General features: G+C 36.2%; 1 protein-coding gene and 1 pseudogene across 3 annotated transcripts in view; both read left to right on the forward strand.

Moving 5' to 3' along the window:
- Positions 1-25,136, forward strand: part of Fgf14 (fibroblast growth factor 14) — a 599,516-nt gene that overhangs the window by 571,315 nt on the left and 3,065 nt on the right. For all 3 annotated transcript variants that reach the window (XM_034498800.3, XM_076930521.1, XM_034498801.2), the window contains one exon: positions 21,862-22,060. In XM_034498800.3, the coding sequence (XP_034354691.1) occupies positions 21,862-22,060 (199 nt within the window). The remainder of the gene's footprint in view (positions 1-21,861; positions 22,061-25,136) is intronic.
- Positions 20,218-20,795, forward strand: LOC117705997 (RNA polymerase II subunit A C-terminal domain phosphatase SSU72 pseudogene; annotated as a pseudogene).

The raw sequence follows: 25,136 nt of genomic DNA on the forward strand, positions 1-25,136 counted from the left end.
TCTCCATATTCCATCTTCAGCTGATCACACAAATTCAAATCTCCATTATGTTGTTCCAAAACCCAAGTTCACACTACATCACATCATCTTTTCCTTTACACAGAAAGATGCAACCTTCCCTCTTTTTCTATCTGACTCCTGCTCACCCTCTAAGATTCACCTACATATCATCAAGTTTAAAGATATCCCCTATCTTAGCCAGAATTAGATTTCTTCTTTCTGTTTAGACATGTGCTGTACAGTTCTGACATAAGGTGCTCCCTTATTAAAGTGTTAACAAAGCTCTCAGAGGCCTAGAATGATAACTCTTTACCCACCCTTTTCCAGCAACTAGAAGAAGACAACACGGTAGATATAAATATTTGTCAAATGAAACAATGGGTTTGCTGCCCTGAAGAAATAGGAACAAACAGTTCTCATTGTTCCTTACACTTTCTGTTCTTAATAAACCACTCAAAGTTAGTTCCACATTGAAACTACACTTTAAAAATTTGAAAATACAGTGTTCGTTCATGATTTATACCTCATAGATGATCAAAGAACTGCTTTGTTTACTGATTGAAATTTTTTTTTAAAAAAGTCATAAAAATTTACAGAACCGTTCTCCTCGAATTCCAGTCTTTAAGACTTCAATTTTGTTGTTTTGTAGCTAATACTATTTATCCATATGCAATTTTTCTTCATTAAGATGTGCCTTGATTTAAAAAACTAATCTAGACTTGAAATCTAACCCATCATAAAACATATGAAGGAAACATTTGCATGTTGAACTGTGGGGAAATACTCTACAAATATTTGAGGAAATATTTTATAAAAGGATAGAACACAGCAGGTAATTTTGTGCTACATGCTGCAGCTTTAGTTTGCCCACAAACTCAAGGACTGAGTAGTTGACCTTTCAGAAACAGTGGCAAGCACATCACAAATGTCATCCATTCCCACAAGCAAGAACCCTGTGCACTGTGCCTGAAGCCCCAGCCCCACTTCAACACTACTGCTGCAGCATACACTCACATAGCACTGACTGAGCTCTCTAGTGCAGCATTTCTCCCTGTCTTCACAGTGTCTCTACTGATGATGTATGTGTGCTTTATACAACAGTATTTTCTGCCTGGTGTTGCACAAAACATGCACAAATCCTTGTATCCGGTCTAGCTCTCTTCTGTTCTTCATGACTAGCAAGAAATAGCTTTCCAAATTTGCACCTGATTTTTTAAATGTGCCTGTCCTAAAACTTTTAGCATCTTTTTCTCATTACTAGGGAAACACCCAAAACCTTTAAAAATAACTGCCTGGTTTAGTTCATGCCTAGGACCCAAATCCAAGCTTCAGACTTGGTTTCTGTTTTCATTGTTCATGTTTTGTATTTCAAATGTTTTCTCTCTGTCTCAGTACAAGCACAAGCTGCTACCTTTTTGAACAATATTTTTCATCCTACTCTTAATCTATTTAAAACATACTAGTGTTTCAAGTTCCCCTTCATAGTTTAATACTTTTGTTTACCAGTTGATGCTAGATTGAGTTTAAGTAATCTCATTGGAATCATTCAATTTTAGGAAGACCATATAAGAAGAAGATTCTTAGTATAAGCATTTGCTCCACTCCTCCAAAGCCTATATTCTCTAAGAAGAGATAGACTACCTCAGTTTATGCTAACTGAAGTATCTTTAGTTTGAATGCAGTAAGTGGTACATGCTAAAAGTTTAATGAATACTTACTGGATAAATGAATGCATGGATTTTATGTCTTTAAATATGAAACAAATGGAAACCAATCTCCATCTGTCCACTTAATTCAGATTTTCAGATTTATTATCTACTATATGGGGTTAAAAAGAATGGTAAAATTTTGTGGGTAAAGTCTATTTTAATTAATTATTTTCTTGAAGTATCATATTCTCACCCACAATGTGGGAAATAAGAAAATATAAGTCCCCATCCTTTTAACTGTGCCATGCTGAGTTAAAGAAAATTGAATCTGCAACAAAGCAAGCCTGAAGGCTTCACTTATTCTGAGTGGATTGCTCTAACCAAGTGTTTGACATTCCTCCTTCTCAAGGCTTGTCTCTCAGGGTGTGCTGGCTTCCCACTCTCCTGATTTCACTCTTCAGTATTTGATGTTTGCTCTTTTGTGTTAACCTTTGAAATGATCAAACAAGTTGTTGCTAGAATCTGGAGGATTAAAGCCAAGGTGTTCCTGGTTAATTAAGCAAAGTGAAGGTTAAAATTACCCTTCATATTTTGTTTCTGCAGTACATAGACTTTATCTGTTTTCCACACCCTCATATTGATACTTCTCATGAGACACTTAAAGCTCTAGTTCTCTATCAGATGATTTATTTGACACTAATCAAAATTAAATCCCCTTTATTTCCTTTATTGATCTATTGCTATCATTAGAACTACATATTTAATAAATAGTTCAATGATAGATGATAGTTAGGATGTTACTGCTGTGAACAGACACCATGATTGAGGGGAAAACATTTAATGGGGCTGCCTTACAGGTTCAGAGGTTCAGTCCATTACCATCAAGGCAGGAACATGGCAGCATCCAGGCAGGCATGGCGCAGGAGGAGCTGAGAGTTCTACATCTTTATCTGAAGGCTGCTAGCAGAATACTCACTACCAGGCAGCGAGGATGAGGGTCTTAAAGCCCACACCCACAGTGACACACCTATTCCAACAAGGTCACACCTACTCCAACAAGACCACATCATCTAATAGTGCTGTTTGCTTGGCCAAATATATACAAACCATCACAGATACAAAAATAAATAACTGCTGCTATTGCAGATGACCCAAGTTCAGTTCCCAGCACTCACACTGAGCTGCTCAAACCTTTCCCTACCTCTAGTTTCCTGGGATCTGACACCAATTTCTGAGCTCTGTGGGCAACTGCATAAAACATAAAATATATTCAGACATACACACACATTCACATAAACAAAACAAAAATAAATCTTTGAATAGTAGAATGATGCATGTGCAATATCACATGGCTAGAAAAAGAAGGGTCTCCACTGCTTGATTCACTGTTGCTTTATAGGGCATGTAGTCAGTGCTTTGCTTTTTACATCATCTTAACAGCTTCATGGGTGGGAATAAAATGAATGTGACTATTCTTTGAGAATACAAAACATAAATAGAAATTATTATTACTATTTAATGAATATTAAATTTTAAAAAATATTGTAGAATTTATCTACCATTCCCTTCTGTGTATGAAAATTTGCATTTTAAAGCAAGTATTTCTGATCTGCTAACTTGTTTGACTTATATATTATTTATTTGTACTTATAATCCACAACACATTCTAAACACAGCAAAGGCTTATGGACAAGTTTAATTTACGATGGGACTTAGAGGAAAGAAGCTAGAAAAGGGCAGTCTATGAATGCACACAGAAATGAATGTTAAAGAAGCAGACAGAAATGGGATGAAGATATTATTCTGGGAGGGAAGTAGAGAGAGATTTGGATGAAAGCAGCCCACATTTATTCAAGGAATCCGTCAGTCAAAGTCATGGAGCTATGATCCCCACCCCCTTTCCCCAAAGTACTCCATTTGGAAAATTTCAAAATGTGCCATTTTATATTCAGTTACTCATGTGATGAACTAACTTGCTTCCATCTTAGGCTCAAAAGCTGTCTTATAATAAAGACAAACTAGGTTCATTTCTGTTTGTAATCAAACCTCTCTTTCTCAATGATTGGTCCATGCCCCTTATCTAAGATTTGTAGATAATCTTAATGACAAATGTCTCCGTTCAGCCTGTTCCAGGAAACATCAACCAGGCCTTTGTTTTAAAAGGTTATTAATACCATCTGTTGCTTTAACTACCTTATGACCACCTTGCAAGCATGTCTTTATTTCACAAGAGGTTATTTTAATCAACCTGTTACATTTTGCTTCTACAACCTGGACTATTTGCATGCCAAATCCCTCAGTTGGAAACTCCCTATTCATGAACTATAAAAAGCTTATCTTGCTCATGTCCAATGCTGACATCTTAATCCCTGCTTTAGAGACAGGTAACCTGTGTAGGTGAATAAAAAAGCTTGCTTTAATTAATTATTTCCTTTAATTAATTTGGCCAAGATCATTTGTGTCAGTGGTCTTTCTCCTCAGATCTCCGGGATTACCAACAGTCTAATTGACAGGAACAGGCAAATAGGTAAAGACAATATTAAGTTAAATATCATGGTTCATACATTAAATTCAGCACTTTGGAGGTACACTCCAGGGGCTGAGCCATCACTACAGCCCTGATATTGTTATTATATACACTAGAAAGGAAGAAATATGGGCAGATTTGGTAAATGGGGGGGAAAAATCTATTTTGAGAGGTAATATTTTTATTGTTACTATTTGCAAGGGCCTTATGAAGCCCAGAGTAGCTTTGAACTATGCAACAGAGAATGACCTTGAATTCTTAGCCTTCCTGTCTCCATATTCCAAGCATTGGCATTATCAGTCACGTGTCACCAGACCCACTGTTTTCTTAGTACTGTAAAGTACAATATTTTAGAGAGTGTATCCTTTTTGTTTATATTATTTATACTTTCATTTTTTTGTTTCTTTAGACACATGTTTCAGATGTCAGTATGCCATGTACCATTATATTTTCCTGGCTATATTTCTCCATATATAGGTTTAGAGATCAATAACACATGTACTTTCTGATGTGTTGAATGAGTATTTCAATTTAATTTGTAATTAACTAATGAGAGCGTATAACATAGAACCACAAAACCCAGATTCAGACAGTGTGTACATTGCTTTAACATGTATAGTCAAGTGGGATCAAGTAAGGTTTCTGCACATAGGGGCGGGACTTGGTGATATGACTGGGATTAGATTAGATTTCATTTGGGCCCTTTGACCACTCCACCTGTGTCTTTTATTTCCAACCAAGCTTTCCCTGGACTCTTCTCAGGGTAGTAAAGAAAGCACAAGATCAAGGATCACATTCATTGAACAAATATTTATAAAGCCTCCACTTTCTTCAACCTGACTCACAGTGAGAGAGAATATTGAAGATTACAAGCTAAAGAAATTGATTTGGGCAATGAGAAACCAGCTGAGGCTAGCTTTACAAAAATAGATATAAGTATTTTATGTTTACTTTTAATTCTTTGATATTTATTTATTCTTCCCTTCTACAATACATCCAGATGCAGCTTCCTCTCCCTCCACTCTTCCTAGTCCTTCTCCTACATTCCACTTCTCCAAGATTCTCTGCTACTACATTTCCCTTCAGAAAAGAGCAGGCCTCCCAAGAATATTACCCAAACCCAGAATAACAAAAGGCATTCCCACTGCCCCCCAGCTAACATGCAAAATTTATTCTATTCTTCCCAAGGAGATTCATGTGTCTCTCCTTAGATCCCTCTTTGTTATTTAGCTGGGTCTATTATTATTCTTTAGTTAAAAGCTAATATCTACTTATAAGTGAGTACATATCATGTTTGTCTTTCTGGGTCTGGGTTTTCTTCCTCAGTATGATTTGTTCTCTAGTTCCATTAATTTGCCTACTAATTTTATGATGTCATCTTTTAACAGCCAAGTAATACTCCATTGTGTAAATGTACCTTGTTCCTTTATCTGCTTCTCAGTTGAGAAACATCTAAGTTATTTCCAGTTTCTGGCAATTAAAAAAAAAAAGCTGCTATGAACATAGTTGAGCAAAATTTCTTGTGGTAGGATAGAACATCTTTTCAGCGTATGCAAAAGAGTGGTATAGCTGGGTCTCCAGGTACAGTGGTTCCCAATTTTCTGAGAAACTACCTTGTTGCTTTCCATAGTGGCAGTCAAATTTTCACTCCCATTAGCAATGGAGTAGTGTTCCCTTATTCCACATCCTTCCTGCATGTGCTGTCAACTGTGTTATTGATCTTTAACCATTTTGATGCATGTAAGATGAAATCTCAAGCTGGGCAGTGGTAGCAAAGGCCTTTAATTCCAGCACTTGGAAGGCAGAGGCAGGTGAATTTCTGTGAGTTCAAAGCCAGTCTCATCTATTTAGGGAGAGCCAGGACAGCCAAGGCAACACAGAGAAACCCTTCAACAAACAAAACAAGAACAACAAAAACCAGAAAGATGAAATATCAAAGTAGTTTTGATTTGCATTTCCCTGATGGCTAAGGATGGTGAACATTGCTATAAGTGTTTTTTTGGCCATTAGTGAAATTTTGGAGAATATGGAGTATTTTTTCCTGTCTCTTTTGATTAATTGTGTTTTGAAGTTTGTTTTGTCAGATATGGGTATGGCTACACTTGCTTTTTTTTTTTAGTCCATTTGCTTAGAAAATCTTTTTCCAAGTCTTTATTCTGAGTTAATGTCTATCTTTGACATTAAGGTATGTTTTTGTATGCTGTAGAAGAATAGATCTTAGTGTTTTCATAGTGTTCTAGTTTTTCCTGGATAGTTTGCATCAGAAAAAATTGAGACTTAGCAAGTTTTTTTCAGAGATATATCTATTTCTTTTATTATATGTTCAAAGACTGAGATTCTTTCTTGCATCTCTTGTATTGTGTTGGTGATGTTGTGTCTGCCGATCCTGTTCACTTAGATTTTTCAACTCCAGATTTTACTCATTTTGTGTTTTTTATTGCTTCTGTTTTCATTTTTCAGGTTTCAAATAGTTATTCATTTCCTTCTGCTGTGTTTTCTTGACTTCTTTAAGGGATTTATCCACTTCCTCTTTGAGGACTTCTATCATCTTCATAAAGTTGGTCTTAACTGTGTTTTTTCTGTATTGATATACTCAAGGCTTACTGTAGTAGGATACCTGAGCTCTGGTGCTGACATATTACCTTAGTTGTTGTTGATTTTGTTCTTACACTGGCATCAAGGCATTTGTGTTTGGTATGATTATTAGTCTAGGTGCTGATTTCTGAGTTTGTCTGCCGGGAGCCAACCCCTGCCCCTGGCTTGGGGGTGAGAGAAGGGGAGAGAGAGAGATGCAGCTGCTTCTTCTTTCTTCTCCTCCTCCCACCGTCCATCCCTCTGGTCTGGTTCTTCTTGAGGCAGCCCCTATGCTACTGTAACTGACCTGCAGTCAGCATCCCGGCCCTAAGACTAGCAAGGAGTTAAGTAAATAGCCTTGTACTATCCTAAAAACTTCTGAGGGTAAGAGACTGCAGGCTAGGGTGATTAACACCTGTAGCCTAACAGCAGAGGATTAGGCAATGTGGCCTTTGTTCTATCTCAGCAGGAACTGCTGGGCTCTAACTTGTAGCTGGGTAGAAGGAAGAAAAGACGCTTTAGAAAAGTTACTATAGAGTTTATTAAGTGTAAAAAGTATCCTATGAAAGCTATCTGAGGGGAAAGTGGAAAGGTCCTAAGTGGGGAAGAAGAAAAGATTCTAACAAAGTAAAAAACCCAAGGGAGAAAAATTCTAGGCAGGGGAAAGGAAAGGGCGATGGGGTCCTAACTAACTAACTGACTAGTCTAACTTACCATTCTAACTGACTCTCATCTCTTTGTCCTCAGAACTTATACATCTTTCAGAGTACATGGTCACATGTTACAAGGTTCATCACAAGTTCACACCAAATTTCAAGTCATAAATTGAAATAGAAGTTTACAACACAGAATGTTTACATGAATATCCATTAGGAGTAATTATCTAACTAGACATTCATCACTGTCTAGCTCCACAGGTTCGCAGAAAGTTTGAAACTATAACTTAGGAAATTAGTGAAGTTTTGTATAGATAAACCCAGGCAATATTTTCTCTTCTGTCCTGGTACCTATAATAAATTGTGGATTCCCTCTAGTAACCTAGGCTAATTGTTTTATGACCTCTTGGAATGTGCTCTGAGCAGAAGGTCCAGTTACTATCTCTCTTGGGGCAATTAACTGATAACACTCAGGAGACTGGCAGAGTTCTCTTTGCAGTTTCGACTATGCCTGAGGGACTTAATAGCAGTCCTGTTATAAAAGAGCCTAATAATCACTGATATAATTTTAGGAATTCTTATAGGATCATCATTAAGACTTAAGAAGTCATCTATTTGTCTATATAGCATTACTACAAGACAGTACATCTTCATGGATCTGCAGAGATCTGCTACAAAGGGGAATGCTATTGCTTGGTGATAGTAGCATATGTCTAATAATAAAATAATAATAATAATGGGAAAAGCATATTAATAGCAGGAATCTTTCCCAAAATCACGTCCACCACAGCCTTGCTAATGGGGCACACTCGTCACAAATTATATAATAATCCAAGGCAAGCATTTCAGGATGATCATCTGCTCATTATTAGCTTGTCCCATTATGGCTCCCGACATTTGTCTTTATTGGATGGGTACTTTGTTCTTTGGTTTCTATTTTCTCTTTGGTCTTTTGCCTGTGGTTGAACAGAGCCTCTCCACTGGAGTTGGTGGCTCAACTTCTGATTGCCAAAGTGTCTACTTGTTGAGAAGGGATCCATGCCCAAGTTGGTTGTTGGGATACAGTAATGAGGTGAGGTGGGAAGATTGTGGATGGGGGGTGGGGCAAGAAAGAATAAAGGGAGTCACCAAGTGGATGGTCTAGTTGGAATTGTGCTGGCTGTGTGGCCTGTGGTAAAGCAGGGGCCCTCACCAGAATTGAGGATCAGGATATGGTGATGGGGAAAAATCGAACAGTTGAAAGTAGGGTGAGCAGGCACTGAGAAGGTGGGGGCAGTCCACAAGTATGCAGCCTACTTCTAGTTCTGGCAGCCAGGTGCCTCTCAAAATAAGTATTTTCAATGAAAAAAGTGAAACTAAAGTTTTATATTTATTTTGGTGAATATAAATATACTCTGGTAAATTAACTTAACCACATTGCTCAGTCTTTCATTACTATAATGGAGTTGATAATGTTACTAATCTCATAACATTACAGGGAGGTTTAAGTTAGCTAGTCCTATAGAGTTTTTACAACAATGACTAATATGTAGGTATGCATAAAGTCAATCTTAGCATATTCAGTAACATTGTTATTGGTATTAGTGTAACCACTCTTGAATATTGACAAATATATACTGTTGAATCTTATGCAGTTATAACAACTCTTTCTTCAGAATGATATAAGAATTACAATTTAGGGAATTCATACATGTCTGCCTTCTGATGAAACAGGTATTATATTATAGAACCAGTTGAGACATATTTTTATTTATAAATTTAAATTTCTCACTTATACGTATACTGTAAATACATTAGATTTTTGTTTTTACTTTCTTTTATTTGTAAATTTTGCACTGACTTTAAGAAATGGGTGGCAAACTTTTTTTTTAATTGTACGAGTACACTGTCACTCTCTTCAGACATACCAGAAGAGGGCATCAGATCCCTTTATAGATGGTTGTGAGCCACCACGTGGTTGCTGGGAATAGAACTCAGGACCTCTGGAAGAGCAGTCAGTGCTCTTAACCACTGAGCCTTCTCTCCAGCCCTGGTAAACCTCAATAATGTCAATTGGATGCTGTGGTCATTTATTGATTTATTCTGTATGGCACTGAGAACATATAGCATGGCTTTCCAAACTTTAGAGCAAACACAAATTACTTGGGGTCCTGTTAAATGCTGATTCTAATTTTTTAAGTAAGTGGTAGGATGAGAATTTGTGGAATCAGTACTGGTCACAGAATACCACATGTTAAGAATATAAAATATACATGTATGTATATTTAAACACTAAATATATGGTTGCTGGGAATAGAAGTCAAGACCTCTGGAAGAGCATAAATATAAAGTGTATATTTTCAGATGTGACATCTATTTATGTTATACAGTCGAATATTATGTCAAACAAATTATTTGTTTTAGAACTAAAATAAATTATAATATATAATAGCTCCAAATATAACATGTAATAAATAAATTAATACATTTTAAGATATGATCACTTCTAAATAACAAATTTTGTCTTTTCAGCTGAAAAAAACAAAGGTTTTATTTGCAATTTTGTTTCTTTGGAAACTACTTAGGTAAAAGTAAAATAAAAAACCACCTGGTTTGTTGGTAACTATTCACTTATATTCATTGGATCTTGTTTTCAAATCAAAGCTATGAATCATGTAGAACATATGAAATTGTACATTTGTTTAAAGTATACATATACACCACACACATACACAATTTACTAGTTTTAACTCTATATGCTATTCAAAGCTCTATAGTATACATTTTGAGTATGTAACATTCCAGAGAAATAAAACACAACAGTCAACTTAAATGGATGCTTTAAAGTGTTAATTTAGGTATTTTCTGCTTCAGATTTTATGACTACAACCTTTTCTGAGCAGTCAGACTATTTTTGCCTTTTTTAAGTGATGGTAAGAACATTCTGCACTCCATTTTGAAGTTGGTGCTGTCAGAAGAGTAGCATTCAGGGATATAACTGATTGATTATAAACTGTAGAGGGTGACAGAGATTGAGTTAAATCTCTGCTGACCTCATTTTAACCTTCAGTAGGCCACATCTCCAACAAAGGAGATGAGGGAGAAGAAAATGGAGATTTCAAGTTGAACAGGCCATTAGGATTCCATCTAAAGTCTGCCCAGTTAATTTAAAACCTATTAAGAATAATTAAATAGCACCTTGTTCCTGGTAACAATTAGCATTTGACAGCACTTTTTGTTTCATTTGTAGTTATAAACAAGTATACTTTCTCAATTTATAGTTTAAAAATTTTTTTTATTTCTCTATACTTGATAGCTAATATATTTGATACTTACAAATTGCTTTTGAGATTTGTCATTTTTAATTTAAGAACATGAGACTTCTATTTAATTCTTAGGAATAAAATGTCTAAAAGTCCAGCAGAGTCAGTGTCATTACTAGGCTCTGAATGGGGAGAGGTTATATGTTTTAATGACTCTGGAAATAGATGTAATGCTAATGCAGGAATTATTATCCGAGCAGTGAAGAGCTGAGCAGGTCAGTCATCTGGCTAAGGGACCTTAAACCATACTAACAAGTGGAAAGAATAATAATCCTTTTAATGAAATAGTTTACTTTTCCCCCTAGGACTTCTGTCCTCTGTGCAATCATCTTTCTGAGCCCTCACTCAGAAAATAGATACTTTTCCTTTCTTCGTATCTGCTCTTCCTTTTGGATGCTGTCTGGATCCCGAGTATACTTCTTGTATAGTACTTTTGGTGTTTACACTTCCACATGCCATGACTGCTTGTCAGCAATGTAACTGCTTATAGACTGCCTGGCTTATCTGTCACTTTTCTTAGTCTTCCTCTTCCAGGCAGCTGTCATAATTTACATCTTGTAGTTCTGTTACTGGAGTTTTTGATACCTAATGAAACTGTCCTAAAGCCTTTTTTTCAGTCCCTGCACCTTAAATTGTTTTACTAATAAAACTAAGAACTGTAAGAGGGAGCCAGGATTTCCCCTGTAGTGTCCCAAGTGGGGCTCCTTAAAATTTCTGGTAATAATACTTATCATGAATGTATGATATGCTCTTTGGTACTGTATGCCTAGTATAATCCCTTTATGCTGTCTTTTTAATTGACTTTAGAATTCTCTTTTATTTAAAAAATGTAAATCTATCAGAATACTTCTATTTTTATTTTCTGCTTGAAATGATGGTAGACAAGCTTTGCTATGAATAAAAAACAATGAAATAAATGGAGAAGGACATGCCTACTCCTAAAGTATGAAGATTTTTATTGTAGATATAAGGGAGAAAATAGGTAGAGGGAAGCATCTGGGCTGAATTTTATGGCTGACTAAACTGAAGCATGAGAGGAAAGAAGGGGAGGGAGAGCAAGAGGATAGAGGAAGGGAAGCAGAAGCCCAGCCCCTGGGAGGAAAAGGTTTAGGGTATGAGGTTGAGAAGTGAGAGGAGAAACCACAGGCAGTAAGGGATGCTGGGAGATCTGGGAGGAGCCACAGGTACTGAGAGCTGCTGGGAGCACAGTCCAGTGGACATTTTGATATGTTCATAGGCACCTCAGCCATTTGTCTTGCATTTCAGAGACCTAATATGCTATATGTGTAGAATGTAATTGTCATTCTGTCAGGTTCTCCCAGGTTACACAGTACATGGAATGGGTGGGCTAAAGCATTCTAAGAGGAAACCAGCTCTCATAGGGAGAAGACTTACAGGTTTCTCTAAAATCAAACTTTGATGAAAAAAAATGTATCCAAATCATGTATATTTACATACATGAATATAATACACTATACATGAATGTATACATGTTGAACAACATACAACAAAATGAATGTGCATGGAATCTAAATTTAATTGGGAACAATTATTCCTAAAAAAAGTTTCATATTAAACACTTCTTCCCTTGGTTATCTAGATTATGAAAAAAATATTGTCAAGTTTTACTTTAAACCAGTTGTGGAAACCTTTTTTGGTAAAGGACTACACAGCAAATGCTTTAGGGTCTGGTCTTTTTCTCAGCTCCCCAGATTTGAACTTTGGAGTTTCTTGAAAAAAGCCACACCTATGCTGAAGGTTCTAAAGACTGATTTCAAAACTGTGATTGTGGAAAGTCTGAATGTTACAAATCTTGAGCCCAGATTTAGCTCTGTTAGTAGGGATGTAGTTCTCATCTCTGATTTTCATATAACAACTTTTAAACTAGCAGATAAAAACCTCAGAATACATTAGCTAGACTATCTGTTTCTAAAAATTCAGGCTCTAAGAACATCACAAGATAGCATGTAAAACCTATTAACAGAGCCCCCATTCTACTGCCTACCTGATGTCCCTACCAGTGTTTTTAGTAAATGCATTTATTTTTTCTGGAAGCTCTGGCTTCTGCTCGGGTCCCTGGTTCCTGAATAGAAAAGAGAGGAGGATAGAATGTAGCACACAGAAGGAGAGAGTTTATGGCCTGGTACAATGCAGCAACTTCAGGGGATGACAGTGGGCAATGGCCCAAGGGACCAAAAAGAAGAAACACATGTTCTCAGGGTAGTAGTGGCCAGTGCAAGAGACTCCACTGTGCTGATTTGCATGTTTAGGGATGATTCTTGGTATTTCTTGAAAGAATGATTTGAATGAACTCTTAAGGGAGAGACAGTGCTAGTCTCAAGTAACTACACAGATGTTAGCAAGCTTCCCTGGAGGTCCTAGAGAACATCTGTCTCCTTCATAGAGAGTGGACTCCACCTCCTTTTTGCCAGAAAATAAGTGTCTTTTGAGGACTAAAATCAGCATATAAAAAGATAAAAGACTGGTGCTTTTTTGAGGACCATTAAGGTCAAAAGACTAGGACCTCTAGACTTGGATGGAGGCATAATATTCTCAGCTACATAACTGGGTGGGGAGATTTAATTTATATTCTAATTAGTACTATGTTTTTCTTTCACAGCAACCTTCCCCTTGTAGTGCAGAAAGCACTGTCCAGCCTACTTTCTGAGTCCTAACCCAGAAAAAGCATACAGCTCTGTTCTTTCTACCCTTTTCTTCTCTCTTTTCCTTTTGTAGTAGACTTTTTCTTGTGTTCTGGGCTTTCTCACTTTGCTTGTGTAAGGTCAATTCCCCACTCTTTCTGAACCTCATTGCTGTACATGCCAGATCCTAACAACATATTGTTGCCTTCTTTTTTCTCTCTTCATCATCTATCAACATAAACATATCAGTTTAAAGTTCATCTGTCTTGCTGTTTTTCTATTAAACTTTAGTAAAATTGTTCTCAATCTTTCTTCTATTTCTATTTTAAAATTCTCTTACTTGTTAAACTAGAAACAGCAGAAGGGGTCTTAGATTTTGTAAGTCAAATATGGCACCCAATGTGGGGCTTCTCAAATTTCTCTGGTAACAAGAGGTCTTTACTGTTAGCCATAAAGCCTTCTGCTAAAATATCTTATGATCTTTTGGGCAATTTAGAATGTCATATCCCCACCCAAAGCAAGAGATACTCTTCAGATTTAATCCTTTTAACTAGCAATCAGATTCCTGCAACAATACTCCCTGCTTTTACAAGCTAATGATTACAGAAAAGAGGAGTCCTTCCTGAAGGCCCTTCGAGTCTGCTCATTCCTCACTAGGTTTAGAACACATTGCTTATGACTGTCTTTTATTCTGTGACTCTGGAAGTTTATTTAACTATTTCATACTGGAACTCATCTTTCAGGGAAACCTGAATCCATGTTTCCAACCATAATCACTGACATTTGCCTCAAAATAAATGCTCTTATTGCCTTTGGAGATGGATTTGACTCAAAATAAATGCTCTTAATGCCTTTGGAGATGGATTTGTAGTCACTCCACAAGAGTTAGACTTGATCTTGTGAAAATATAAAAAAAAAAAAAAGTTTCTGAAATAAGAAAAATGAAACCTGCGCTTGCATTGAACTTTCTACAAGGCTGAACTTGAATTGATAAGAACTTCCACGATTGTGGGAGATTAGAATGTTGCAGGTCCAAAGCCTAATTATAATTTACCTTGTATGGTCTTTACCCACCTAGCTAGCCATTCCTTGTCCACCTCTGCATCTGACCTAACATCTTTGTGACTAACAGATAAAAATCTTTGGAATTTATTAACTTAAAAAATACCCTCATTTCCTCTAATTAAAAGTCTAAGACTGTCATCAGATAGCATCTGAGGCCAATAGCTGAGAATTCTCTTGCTTTGCTGTTTTTCTGATGACTCCACTACAGTATTTGAAAAGTGTATCAATTCATGACTTTATTCTGTCACTATAAAATCTTCAAAAGATTGTTATTTTACTGGGACATGGAATTTGGCTAACCTAAATATGAGTTCCCAGGTGGCTTCAGCAAAACAATTCTCTTTTCAACTTAAGGTGCGTCAACAGTCTGAACACTACAGCCTACTGCACATCTCAAGGTCATGTCATTACTGACATTATGCTTTGTTCATGCCAAATCTTCTGGCTTTATGGCTAATTCATTTCTTATGAACTGTAGAACATGGATAGTCTCTTTCTATCAGGCTCCCTTTTCATCCACAACCAAGAAACCTATCTTTGCACATGCAAATAGACCATCAGGGGTTTTCCTGAATAAAGAAGAGGGATTCTGCTGCTACTGTCAAGATAATAAGCACACTGCAGATGGTGCTTTCATCCCAGAACAACCACAACAGAAACGGAGATATGAAACTTCTGTCTGCATTGTGGTGTGCCTTTTTTTTTTTCCTATTCTATAATTTGACGGTTTAATTTGGCATTGGTGCAAATAAATACTTAATCTTCTACTGGAACTCGACTACTGGGCTTGTTGTCAGGGTGGTAGTTCTAAATATATGTAGGCGAGGGGAGAAAAAAGACACATCAAATTTCTTATCTATCTCATTTTGGTACTTTCAAAGAGTTTATATTTAAGCTTAAATTTAAATAAGTGTTCTCGTATTACCACTGCCAGTATTCTGTCACAGTAGTCCTTTTAGTTCACTAAATAAGAAAAATAAATTAGAGCTTCAGAGATAGTCTTGAATCCATGCTTTTTCAGTCTATCAAAGGTATCAAATTGGAAGCATACTGGGTCTATCCCAGACCTTGACCTTCTCCATGTTGAGAAACACACTAAAGAAACAGTCAAGATGAAAAGGCATTATGACCAAAAACATGTTTTCTTTTTCCCGAAACCTCAGATCTTCTCAAGATGTAAGGTTTTAATTTTTCATGCAATATGCAGCCTCTTCAGTTTGTTCCTACCACTGTCTCTCCAGTGCAGGGCCCAAGCTGGACATTTATCCTCATCTGCGGATCCTGTTTGCCAGCTGGCTTTGCTCCTGTTTACTATAGCGCCCAAAGGCCAGATGATCCCTCCTCTCATCAATTACAATTATTTCAAGTTCTACTCATTGAACTTTCTCAATGCAGTCTATCTCCCTAATGCATTTGGAGTACTCAAATATAAAACTGCAGTTGTGTCTACTATCAAAATTTTTTTCCTTTGTGTTGCTCAACCTTTTATAGGTTTCTTTACAAGTTAGCATCAAGAAAAAGATTTTACCTCCTGAATAACTTAAATAACATGTTTTCTTTCTCTTTCTTGGATATTACAAAATTGAGAATTCCATTGTATAGCTTATCATTTGTCTATGATCTGTACATCGTACTCATACTAACTACTGGAGTGAACATAAATGTACATCTTTGAACAACAGCTTCCTGAAAAGTCTCATATTTTAAGTCCAAAGGGGACATTGGGATAGACTTTCTTTTTAGTAAGAAGTTTATTAAAAGTAATTGAAGCCATAGACAGATGGCAGCATAGCAAGAATATTGAGTACAGTTCAGGCTCTGGACTGGCTGGTTTTGTGTGTCAACTTGACACAAGCTGGCATTACCACAAAGGAACTCCAAAAAGCCTTCATGAGATCCAGCTGTAAGGCATAGTCTCAATTAGTGATCAAGGGGGGAGGGGCCATTGTGGTTGGTGCCATCCCTGGATTGGTAGTCTTGGGTTTTATAAGAAAGCAAGCAGAGCAAGGCAGGGGGAGCAAGCCAGTAAAAAACATCCCTCCATGTCCTTTGCATCAGCTTCTGTATTCTGACCCGCTTGAGTTCCAGTCTTGACCTCCTTTGGTGATAAACAACAATGTGGAAGTGTAAGCTGAATAACCCTTTCCTTCCTAACTTGCATCTTGGTCATGATGTTTAGTGCAGGAATAGAAACCCTGACAGGTTCCTATGGCAAAGTAAGGATCCATTTTCATGCATTTTAGAGGAAGGGGGAGAGGAAGTAGATTATAAAATTTTATTTGTGGCCTGCAGTTAGCCATTGGTAAAGACAAACAATGAGTAGTCAGGTAAAGAATGTCAGGTGTCTAAAGGACAATCATCTTTCCTGGATGGTTGTGACTTGAGACTGATGGGGCAGGAAAGACACAAACCTAGAGAAACAACTTAATTTAGTTCCAGAAACTAAAGTACCTTGGTTTCCAGAATTATAAATTTAGTCAAAAAGAAAAAAAAAAACTTCACAAAATAGCATTGCCCTACCTAACACTTGCCAGTCCATTTTTCCAGAGATTAGGAATCAACATACTAGTGTTGAAACATAACTAATATTATAAAATTGTCTTGCACATTGACAGTCACTTTGTGTTTACTCTGCTTATTCAAGAGTGCCATGTTTCTTACTCACTATAGGGTTCATTATCTTGGCAGCATATAAAACCTTTATCACAAATGCTAGCTTGCCTTTCTACCCATATTAGTTTCTGTTTCTCCTCTGCAGCCTGTATTGCTACAAACTACTCATGGTTCTCCAGGTGTACAGTGGCATTTTCTGTCTCTGGTTTGTCACAATGATTTATACTACATCTATAATCCTTCTCTCATCCAGATACCAGCCTTCTATAATAATATGTACTTATATGATCTCTTGAAATAAATGAATAATTTTATTCATTTTTGTCATATCTGGTGGTCAACTCGATACTTGATATAAAGCCATGTTTGTATCTCATAGTTGAATTTTAATCTGTAGAAATATGATTGATTGAAATATTGAAATAATTGATACAGAAAAGTTATACTATATAATCAATAATGTATTTCATAACAATTAGTGAGTACTTATTATTTTCTTAGCATTCTAAAATGAGTTAATTCATACCAGTTCGCTCACACAACTTTTGGTCCTATAATTTCAACTTTGTTTTAGAAATTGGACTGAAACCCAGGGAGATAAAACCATCTTCCCAAGAATACTCAGCTAATAAGAAATCAAACCCTGATGGAACCTTGTCTGTCTGAACACACAGATCACAATCCTCTGTTCCATTGGCTTCCAATGACATACTGAAAGTATATTTATAACAAATGCTAATAACTAGGCCCTCCTAGGTTTAGTTTTAGCATTTTTCTTGTGAATGCTGACATTGCTTTAGACTGTTACATTTGAAGAATAGATTCACTTCTTTCTTTTAAAGTCTTAAGAAAACTGTGTTAGATAAGAGCATCTTAGGATGTTGTATGTGTATGTATTTACTTTGATTATTTAGCTAGAAATAAATGACCCCAAACATACCAACCAGTCTTCACAAGTATTACATAGTTCTCTCATGATGTTTTTTTGGCTTGTTTGTTTGTTTTGATTTTTTTCTGAGACAGGGTCTGCCTGGTTGTCCTAGAACTCACAATGTAAACCAAGCTGGCCTTTAATTCACAGAGATCCACCTTTTTCTATCTCCCAAATGCTCAGATTACAGTCAGAAAGTACAGAAATTTCTGGAGTCACAGGCAAATCTCAGAAAGTAATGTAAACAAGAGCTACAGAAAATGTTTAATGATAAGAGTACTAGCCATGCAAGCAGGAGGATCTGAGTTTAGATCTCAAGCACCCATGGTAAAAGCCAGCTATGACAATGTAGACCTGTAACTCTAATGCTAGGGGAGCAGAGATGAGATCTTGCAGTCTCCCTGGCAGTCAGTCTAGCCAAGACAGTGAACAAAGGCTCAATGAAGACCCTGTCTTTAAAAATAAAATGGAGAGTCATTGAGAAAAACATCTGATGTAGACCTATACACACATGTGCACACACCAGCACATACATATATACCAAACATACACAAACAGAAAAGATGCTAACACATTCCTGAAAAGTAGTATTTGGAGGACTTGATGAGTCCACTGAATAAATTACCTCTTACACATTGAAAATTCCATTTTCTTTCATGTTTACATCAGCCACTGCAGAACAGAGATCCTCTTTACTAATGCTATATAAGCATCCTATGACATATTTTAGATATTTTGGAAGAGGTGTTGAGATAAGAATAAGGTATGATCTACATTCACAATGTGGAAGAAATTGTGCATAAATATGAGGCAGGCATCTGTGAGCCTGATCTGGCTAAACGTTCAAGGCCTCCAAAGGCAAATGGCAACTACTTTAACCACCATCAAGTGGCTTAGCAGTTCAGCTGTTAGTATCATACTCTTTGATGATTTTAAGACAGGCTTTTACTAGCAGATAACAAGCTTTTTGGCCTTAGATTATCTCAAAGATATAAGTTACATGCCAAAGTCTAACATATTTGACCTAGAAGACTTAGTTTCAATCAAGATGGCAGATTTATTGGTCTGTTGGGGGCTCTCCTATTTTAATTGTGCTGCTGTGATAAAACATACTAACTAAAAGCAACTTAGAGAAACAAGGGGTCTATTTCATCTTATAATTCCATGTTATAATGGAGACATCAAGGCAGGAAGTTCACATAGCTAGTCATATCACCATACAGCCAAGAACAGAGAGAAATGAATGCATGTAAGTTTACTTACTTGCTTGTGCTACCATGATTTATCCAAGTTCCCCATATATTCATAATATGGGATCAGGAAAAACTCTCTAGGGGATGTTGCCACCCACAGTAGGCTGGCTTTACCCACATCAATTAACTTAATTAACACAATCTCTCACAGGCATGCCCATAGGATATCCCTAATTGAGATTATATGCCTAAGTAATCTATAGCTGTGTAAAGTTGGCAAAGAAAGCTAACCATCACAGGGGACAAGCCAGGTTTGGAGCATTCCATTTTGTTTTCCCACCATTTTGTTTTCTCTGTGACACCTGTTAGATGCTGACTTAGTGGGGCTCCATTTAGTAATGAGAGAACTAAAAGGAGGGTATTTGGAGAACAGAAATTTAATAGAAGGCCAGAACATTTATTTTGGAAAGTTCTTGTTAAAATCTGACTTAGTATCATGTTGGAAGACCTCACACATCCCTGTGGGAGGGGCTCACCCTGTCTTTTGTTTTGCTAATGTCTTTTATTTACCACTACATCTGTCATCTTTCCCATAAAAAGCATCTGAATGAATAAAATCCATTTCTCCTTGGAAAAAGTTAACTCCCAGTGATATATATATATATATCACTATATATATATCACTATATATATATATCACTATATATATATCATATATATCATATATATCATATATATATATGGAATATATATATATATATATATGGAGTATATTAAATAAATTTATACTGCAGAATTTATTATTTGATTACTCACCTATTTTGGAAGACATTTTCCATGTGCAATTATGACACATTTCTTATGACAATTAGACTTTTAGAGATTTTATATTTTTACTTAAAAAGCTGTAGTATATAAATGTTTGTAAAAAATGTATAAAATGTTTCTAAAATAAAACAAAATAGCATAACTGCTACAAAAACTAGTTAAACATTTTACATAGTTTGCCAATAGGAGGTTAGAATTTTAAAGTTCTGTAGTACAGTGGGTAGTTTGGTAGATGCCATGTCATCAGCAATGCCGAAGATTACAGTGGTATGCTAAAGTAACCTGAATTCAAGCATGGAAGTACACAACATCCTTAGCAACCATGTTCCAGTGTCTGCTCCTTTGGGACAGGAATTCATATGACACTCCCAGAACCGGCACCTGACAAGTCCAATGTTTATGACTTCAAACCCACATATGATCAGATGTACAATGATCTCCTCAGAAAAGACAAAAACTCTATACACAAAATGGAATTTTGCATAATGCTGGACAGAAATAAAAGGATCAAGTCCCATCCAGAAAGGTTCCAGAACTTCATGGACCAGTTTGACCTGATCTTCACTTGTAAAGAGAGATTCTATAACCAAGCTGTAGAGGATCTGAACTCCAGAGAACAGGAGACCTGCCAACCAGTGCATGTGCCCAATGTGGACATCCAGGACAACCATGAAGAGGCCCCTCTGGGAGCATTCCTTGTCTGTGAGTTCTGCCAGTATATTCAGCACACTGAAGAATTGGAGAATAAAATCAATGAGCAAAAGTTCGAGGAGAAGAGTGGCCAGGCCTTTCTGCATACTGTCTGCTTCTATTGAGCCACCCATGCTTGGTATATGGCCTGTCCTGCACAGCCACCTTTGTTGAAGCCACTTTTTCAATGTGTTTTCTCCTCTGATATTTGTTTATACAACTAGGTGTACTGAACATATAGAATGATCAGTACACATAAATGCCAGATTCAAATCTATTGTTTTTAACCAAAAGAAACTAAAATGTTTTACTCTACAGCCCCCGCCAAATAAAGGGATTTTAAAGTTCTATTTAATTGGATGCTGTCAGAAATGCTTGTGCACTGCATTATTGTGCATTCTTATAGATAAGCATGAAATCATATTTATTATTTATTTTAAAATAAGAATTTCATAAAGATATAAAAATCATCTGTGAAATATTTGTGATATTTATAATAATACTAAAGCTTTGTGATGCTCGCTGTTGAATGAAGACGATATGAACCTAAATCTCCTTAATACAATCTACTTTTTCCAAGACAGGGCAGGGTTTCACTGTTGATCTTCAAGAGTTTCAGTAGGGTTCAAAACCATGAAAATGGGTAATTATTTCTAGCTTCTATCAGTTAGCATGATGTCTGTCCTCAGCTTGTCACACTTTAATAGCTCTGGTGCCATCTCATTATCATAACTTTAGTTTGAGGTTTCAGTCTGCTTCTCAGTAGTATAAATTTGTCACCCTGCAACACTAATCTACTACAATTGGCATTACTTATTGTAACAACTGTCTACTTACTGTTACAATATTGCAAGGTTATTTCTGTGAAACTAATGTAAAACATATGGTATCTTAAATAGCTTTCTAAACTTTATCAGGAATAGACAATGCTACACTAATGCGGCAAGTGGTTAGATGGTGATTGAATTGAGCTTTGATTAAGTGAAAGTACTGTATGGTTCATTTTTATTTGGATTTCTATGATTTAACATGGGATCTTGCTATGTAGGTATTGCTGTCCTGGAACTTGCTGTGCTCAGGCTGTCCTCAAACACACAACAATCCTGCCTCAGAGAAATTCATGCAGAACATGTAAACACTAGAAACTTCTGCACTCTACTTTAACTTTCTTCTCTTCTTTTCTCCCAATAGGAACTTTTTACCCCTGAATGCAAGTTTAAAGAGTCTGTTTTTGAAAACTATTATGTAATCTACTCATCCATGCTGTACAGGCAACAGGAGTCTGGCAGAGCCTGGTTTTTGGGATTAAATAAGGAAGGGCAAGTTATGAAAGGAAACAGAGTAAAGAAAACCAAACCAGCAGCTCATTTTCTACCCAAGCCATTGGAAGGTGAGTCTACCACATGCATCATCCTCTTGGGTGCTGCTGAAAACTCTAATTTTCACATGGATACATCTGGTATGGCCACAGGAACCTTCCAGAGACTGTAGAAATGTTTCTTATTGGAGTTGTGTTCACATAGATTTCTCCTTATGCTGTTTTGCTAAGCATCATGGGGACGCCAAGTACAGGTTTGAAGTAGAAGATGTGCATAACATATGTAGGAGGGAAGATTTTCAGTCCTGGTACCAAAGAGGGAGAATAAAGAAAAGAAAAAAAATGTGTTCATTATATATACTTGACTGTGTGTATGTTCTGCCTGTACATGTGTGCATGTGCGTGTGAGTGTGTGTATGCTCATGTATGCATATGTATAGCAGAAAACTTTCAATGTTGTAAATCTTAATTATCCCAAATGCCCTAAGTACTTCATGACTTTCAATTATTTTAAAATAAAAATATATATTCTTATGAATATATAACAATACATATATAAGAAAAATATTTCGTGTGGAACTTAAGGATTGGCCTATTTTCAGAATATCTAGATAAATTTTCTTTTAAATTATTATAATTCATAAAGATAATACTTAAAGAACTCTATAAAATCCCATGCTACATAAATCATTTTTCTTTTATTAAATTATTTTCTTTGTATTAAAGGAACTTACCTACCTTCAACTCTAAATAATAGCTCCTTCACATTTATTTTGATCAAATCATAAAACCTAGGCTTATTCTGCCAGAAGGACTATTTATTGTTATTTATGTTAAAAATTAGAGCTGAAAAAATGACTTTAAGGCTATTGCAAAGTTTTCTGAAGAAGTGAATGAGGAAAAAAACCAAAGCCAGCAAGTTTAGCCTGGCTTCCTAGGATAAAAGAAAAGGCCACCAGGTCCCTCTAGAGACTGACATGGTACTGGCAGGAATTTCTTGAAGATTATAGTCCAGCTGATCTATAGAGAATTTCAGTTTGTTCTTTGGGTTTGATGTTTTGGAGTTCCTTAGTATTACATCCAACCACTGAGCTAACCCCAGTCATGCTCCTTTAGGTAGGTCAGGTTTGAGACATATAATAAAGTCATGAGGGCCACAGAAAACATCAGAGATTCTCCCTCGATGACATAAACAGTATAATAACAAATAAATACTATTTCTTGGTATTTCACCTCTGAGCTGAACTGTTGTGTGAGTACAACATATAAAGAGAAAAAGGTACTATTTTATCATGTTCTAAAATAATTCTTAGACAGGGGTACTTTAACCAAAACAAGGTGGTGTGCTTTATTCTTTTAAAACATTACTTCTGAAACACAATGCTTAACAGTGAAGATTATTAGAGGAATATGAATTTTAAAGTTTGTAAGCCCCAGTAAGGTATAAATTATGCAACTGAAAGCTTTAGGACAAGTATAGACATTTCCATGGAACTGTAATTGCTTCTGGATACTCCAGGCAGTCATATCTCCCACTCAGCCTTATTTCATATGTGATGTAAGTCAAAGCTTTGATACTATTGGGTCCTGATTTGAGTGAGAGTGAGAGACTGGAGGTGCTTCAAGAATGAAGACTGTCTTTTTACTTTTTCTTTTAAAGTTAAAAATAGATTTTAATACAATATATTCTGATTATTGTTTCCATGTCCCCCAACTCCTCCAGATAGTCCCCACTTTCCTACCCACACATTTCCACACTTTTTTTCTCTCTATCCTTAGAAAAGAAACAGACATTTAAAATAATAAAATTAGATAAAATAAAATAAACCAAATAGAAAACAAACACGAAAAAAGGCAAAGAGCGAGCTCAAGATACACATACAGATACAGAGACCCACACATTTACACACAGAGAGAAATCCCATAAAACCACTAAACCAGAAACCATCACATATATACAAAGTATCTGTAAGGAAACAAAACAACAAAAAAAGCCTAAAGACTTGAAAAAGCATTAGGAGACAAGGACTCTCTAATAAACACGGTTGAGTTCATTTTGAGTTGGCCGTCTATTGCTGAACATGGCGTTAGGCCTTAAAAGTGTTTTGTATAGCCAGTGAGACTTGGAGAAAAAATTTTTTTTTCATTCATGAGGGGTTATCAACTGGACACAGCTTCCTGAATTAGAGACTGGCAACTTTTACATACTTTCCAAGACATTTAGCTCAGTGTACATTTACTTTTGTAAGTATGCTAAGAAAAACTATGAGATGCATCAATGTGGATGCAAGAACCCTCCATGGCACTTGGGGAATTGATCCCGATTCCATGTAGGGTCTCTTCTGAAACTTCTAAGGTTTCAAAACCCAAGTAGCTTGTTGAGCCGTTTGACTGTAATTATATTTCTGGTGGCAAATGGCTTTGTGTCAAATAATTTTTCCAAATGTAAGATACTCTTAAATACTCTCTCCCAGGACTCCCTGTAAAAGTATTCTCTAAAACGTGACATGGTACTCATGTCATCAAGCACAACTCAGCCAGTTCCTCAACATTTCCTCAAGCATTAGTCTCAGTTGCTGTTACTGTTTTATACCTCCATCCTACTAATTTTATTTTTAAATAATGAATCAAAACTAGACATAAATATATAAATGCCACACAGTTGCTTTCAGTTGTAAAAGGCCTTTACTATGATAGTGGGAAAAAATAGAAACAATTATTCATAGAAGGCTCTGGTTTAAGCAAAAGGAAGCCTTTACTACTATTGTTGTGTATAGCTTTCAAGTGAAACCCAGTGTGACTGTATGTCTTTTAAACCACTAGAGAGAAAAATAGCTTAGTGATCTCAGGTGAAAATAGAATTAACTCACATGGTTTTCTCCTGGAGAGAGGCGAGCACATGCATGTTCATGCATGGTTAAATATTATGTGTGCTTTGCTACATTGATCTACAAAGAGGCCATAGTTTTTATTTAAACTTTCCTAGAGAAAAATCTAAGTACAAATATATGCACATATTTCATTGTACAAATTAGATAATGCATTGAAAATGATGGCTTAACTTATGGATTGGGAATGGATGTCTTAAAACTACTGTCCTGTTATCAATGGGATTGGGTTCATTAGCCAAAAACAGACACAGACTGGC

Source organism: Arvicanthis niloticus, chromosome 3 (genome assembly GCF_011762505.2).
Source record: "Arvicanthis niloticus isolate mArvNil1 chromosome 3, mArvNil1.pat.X, whole genome shotgun sequence".
NCBI lineage: Eukaryota > Metazoa > Chordata > Mammalia > Rodentia > Muridae > Arvicanthis > Arvicanthis niloticus.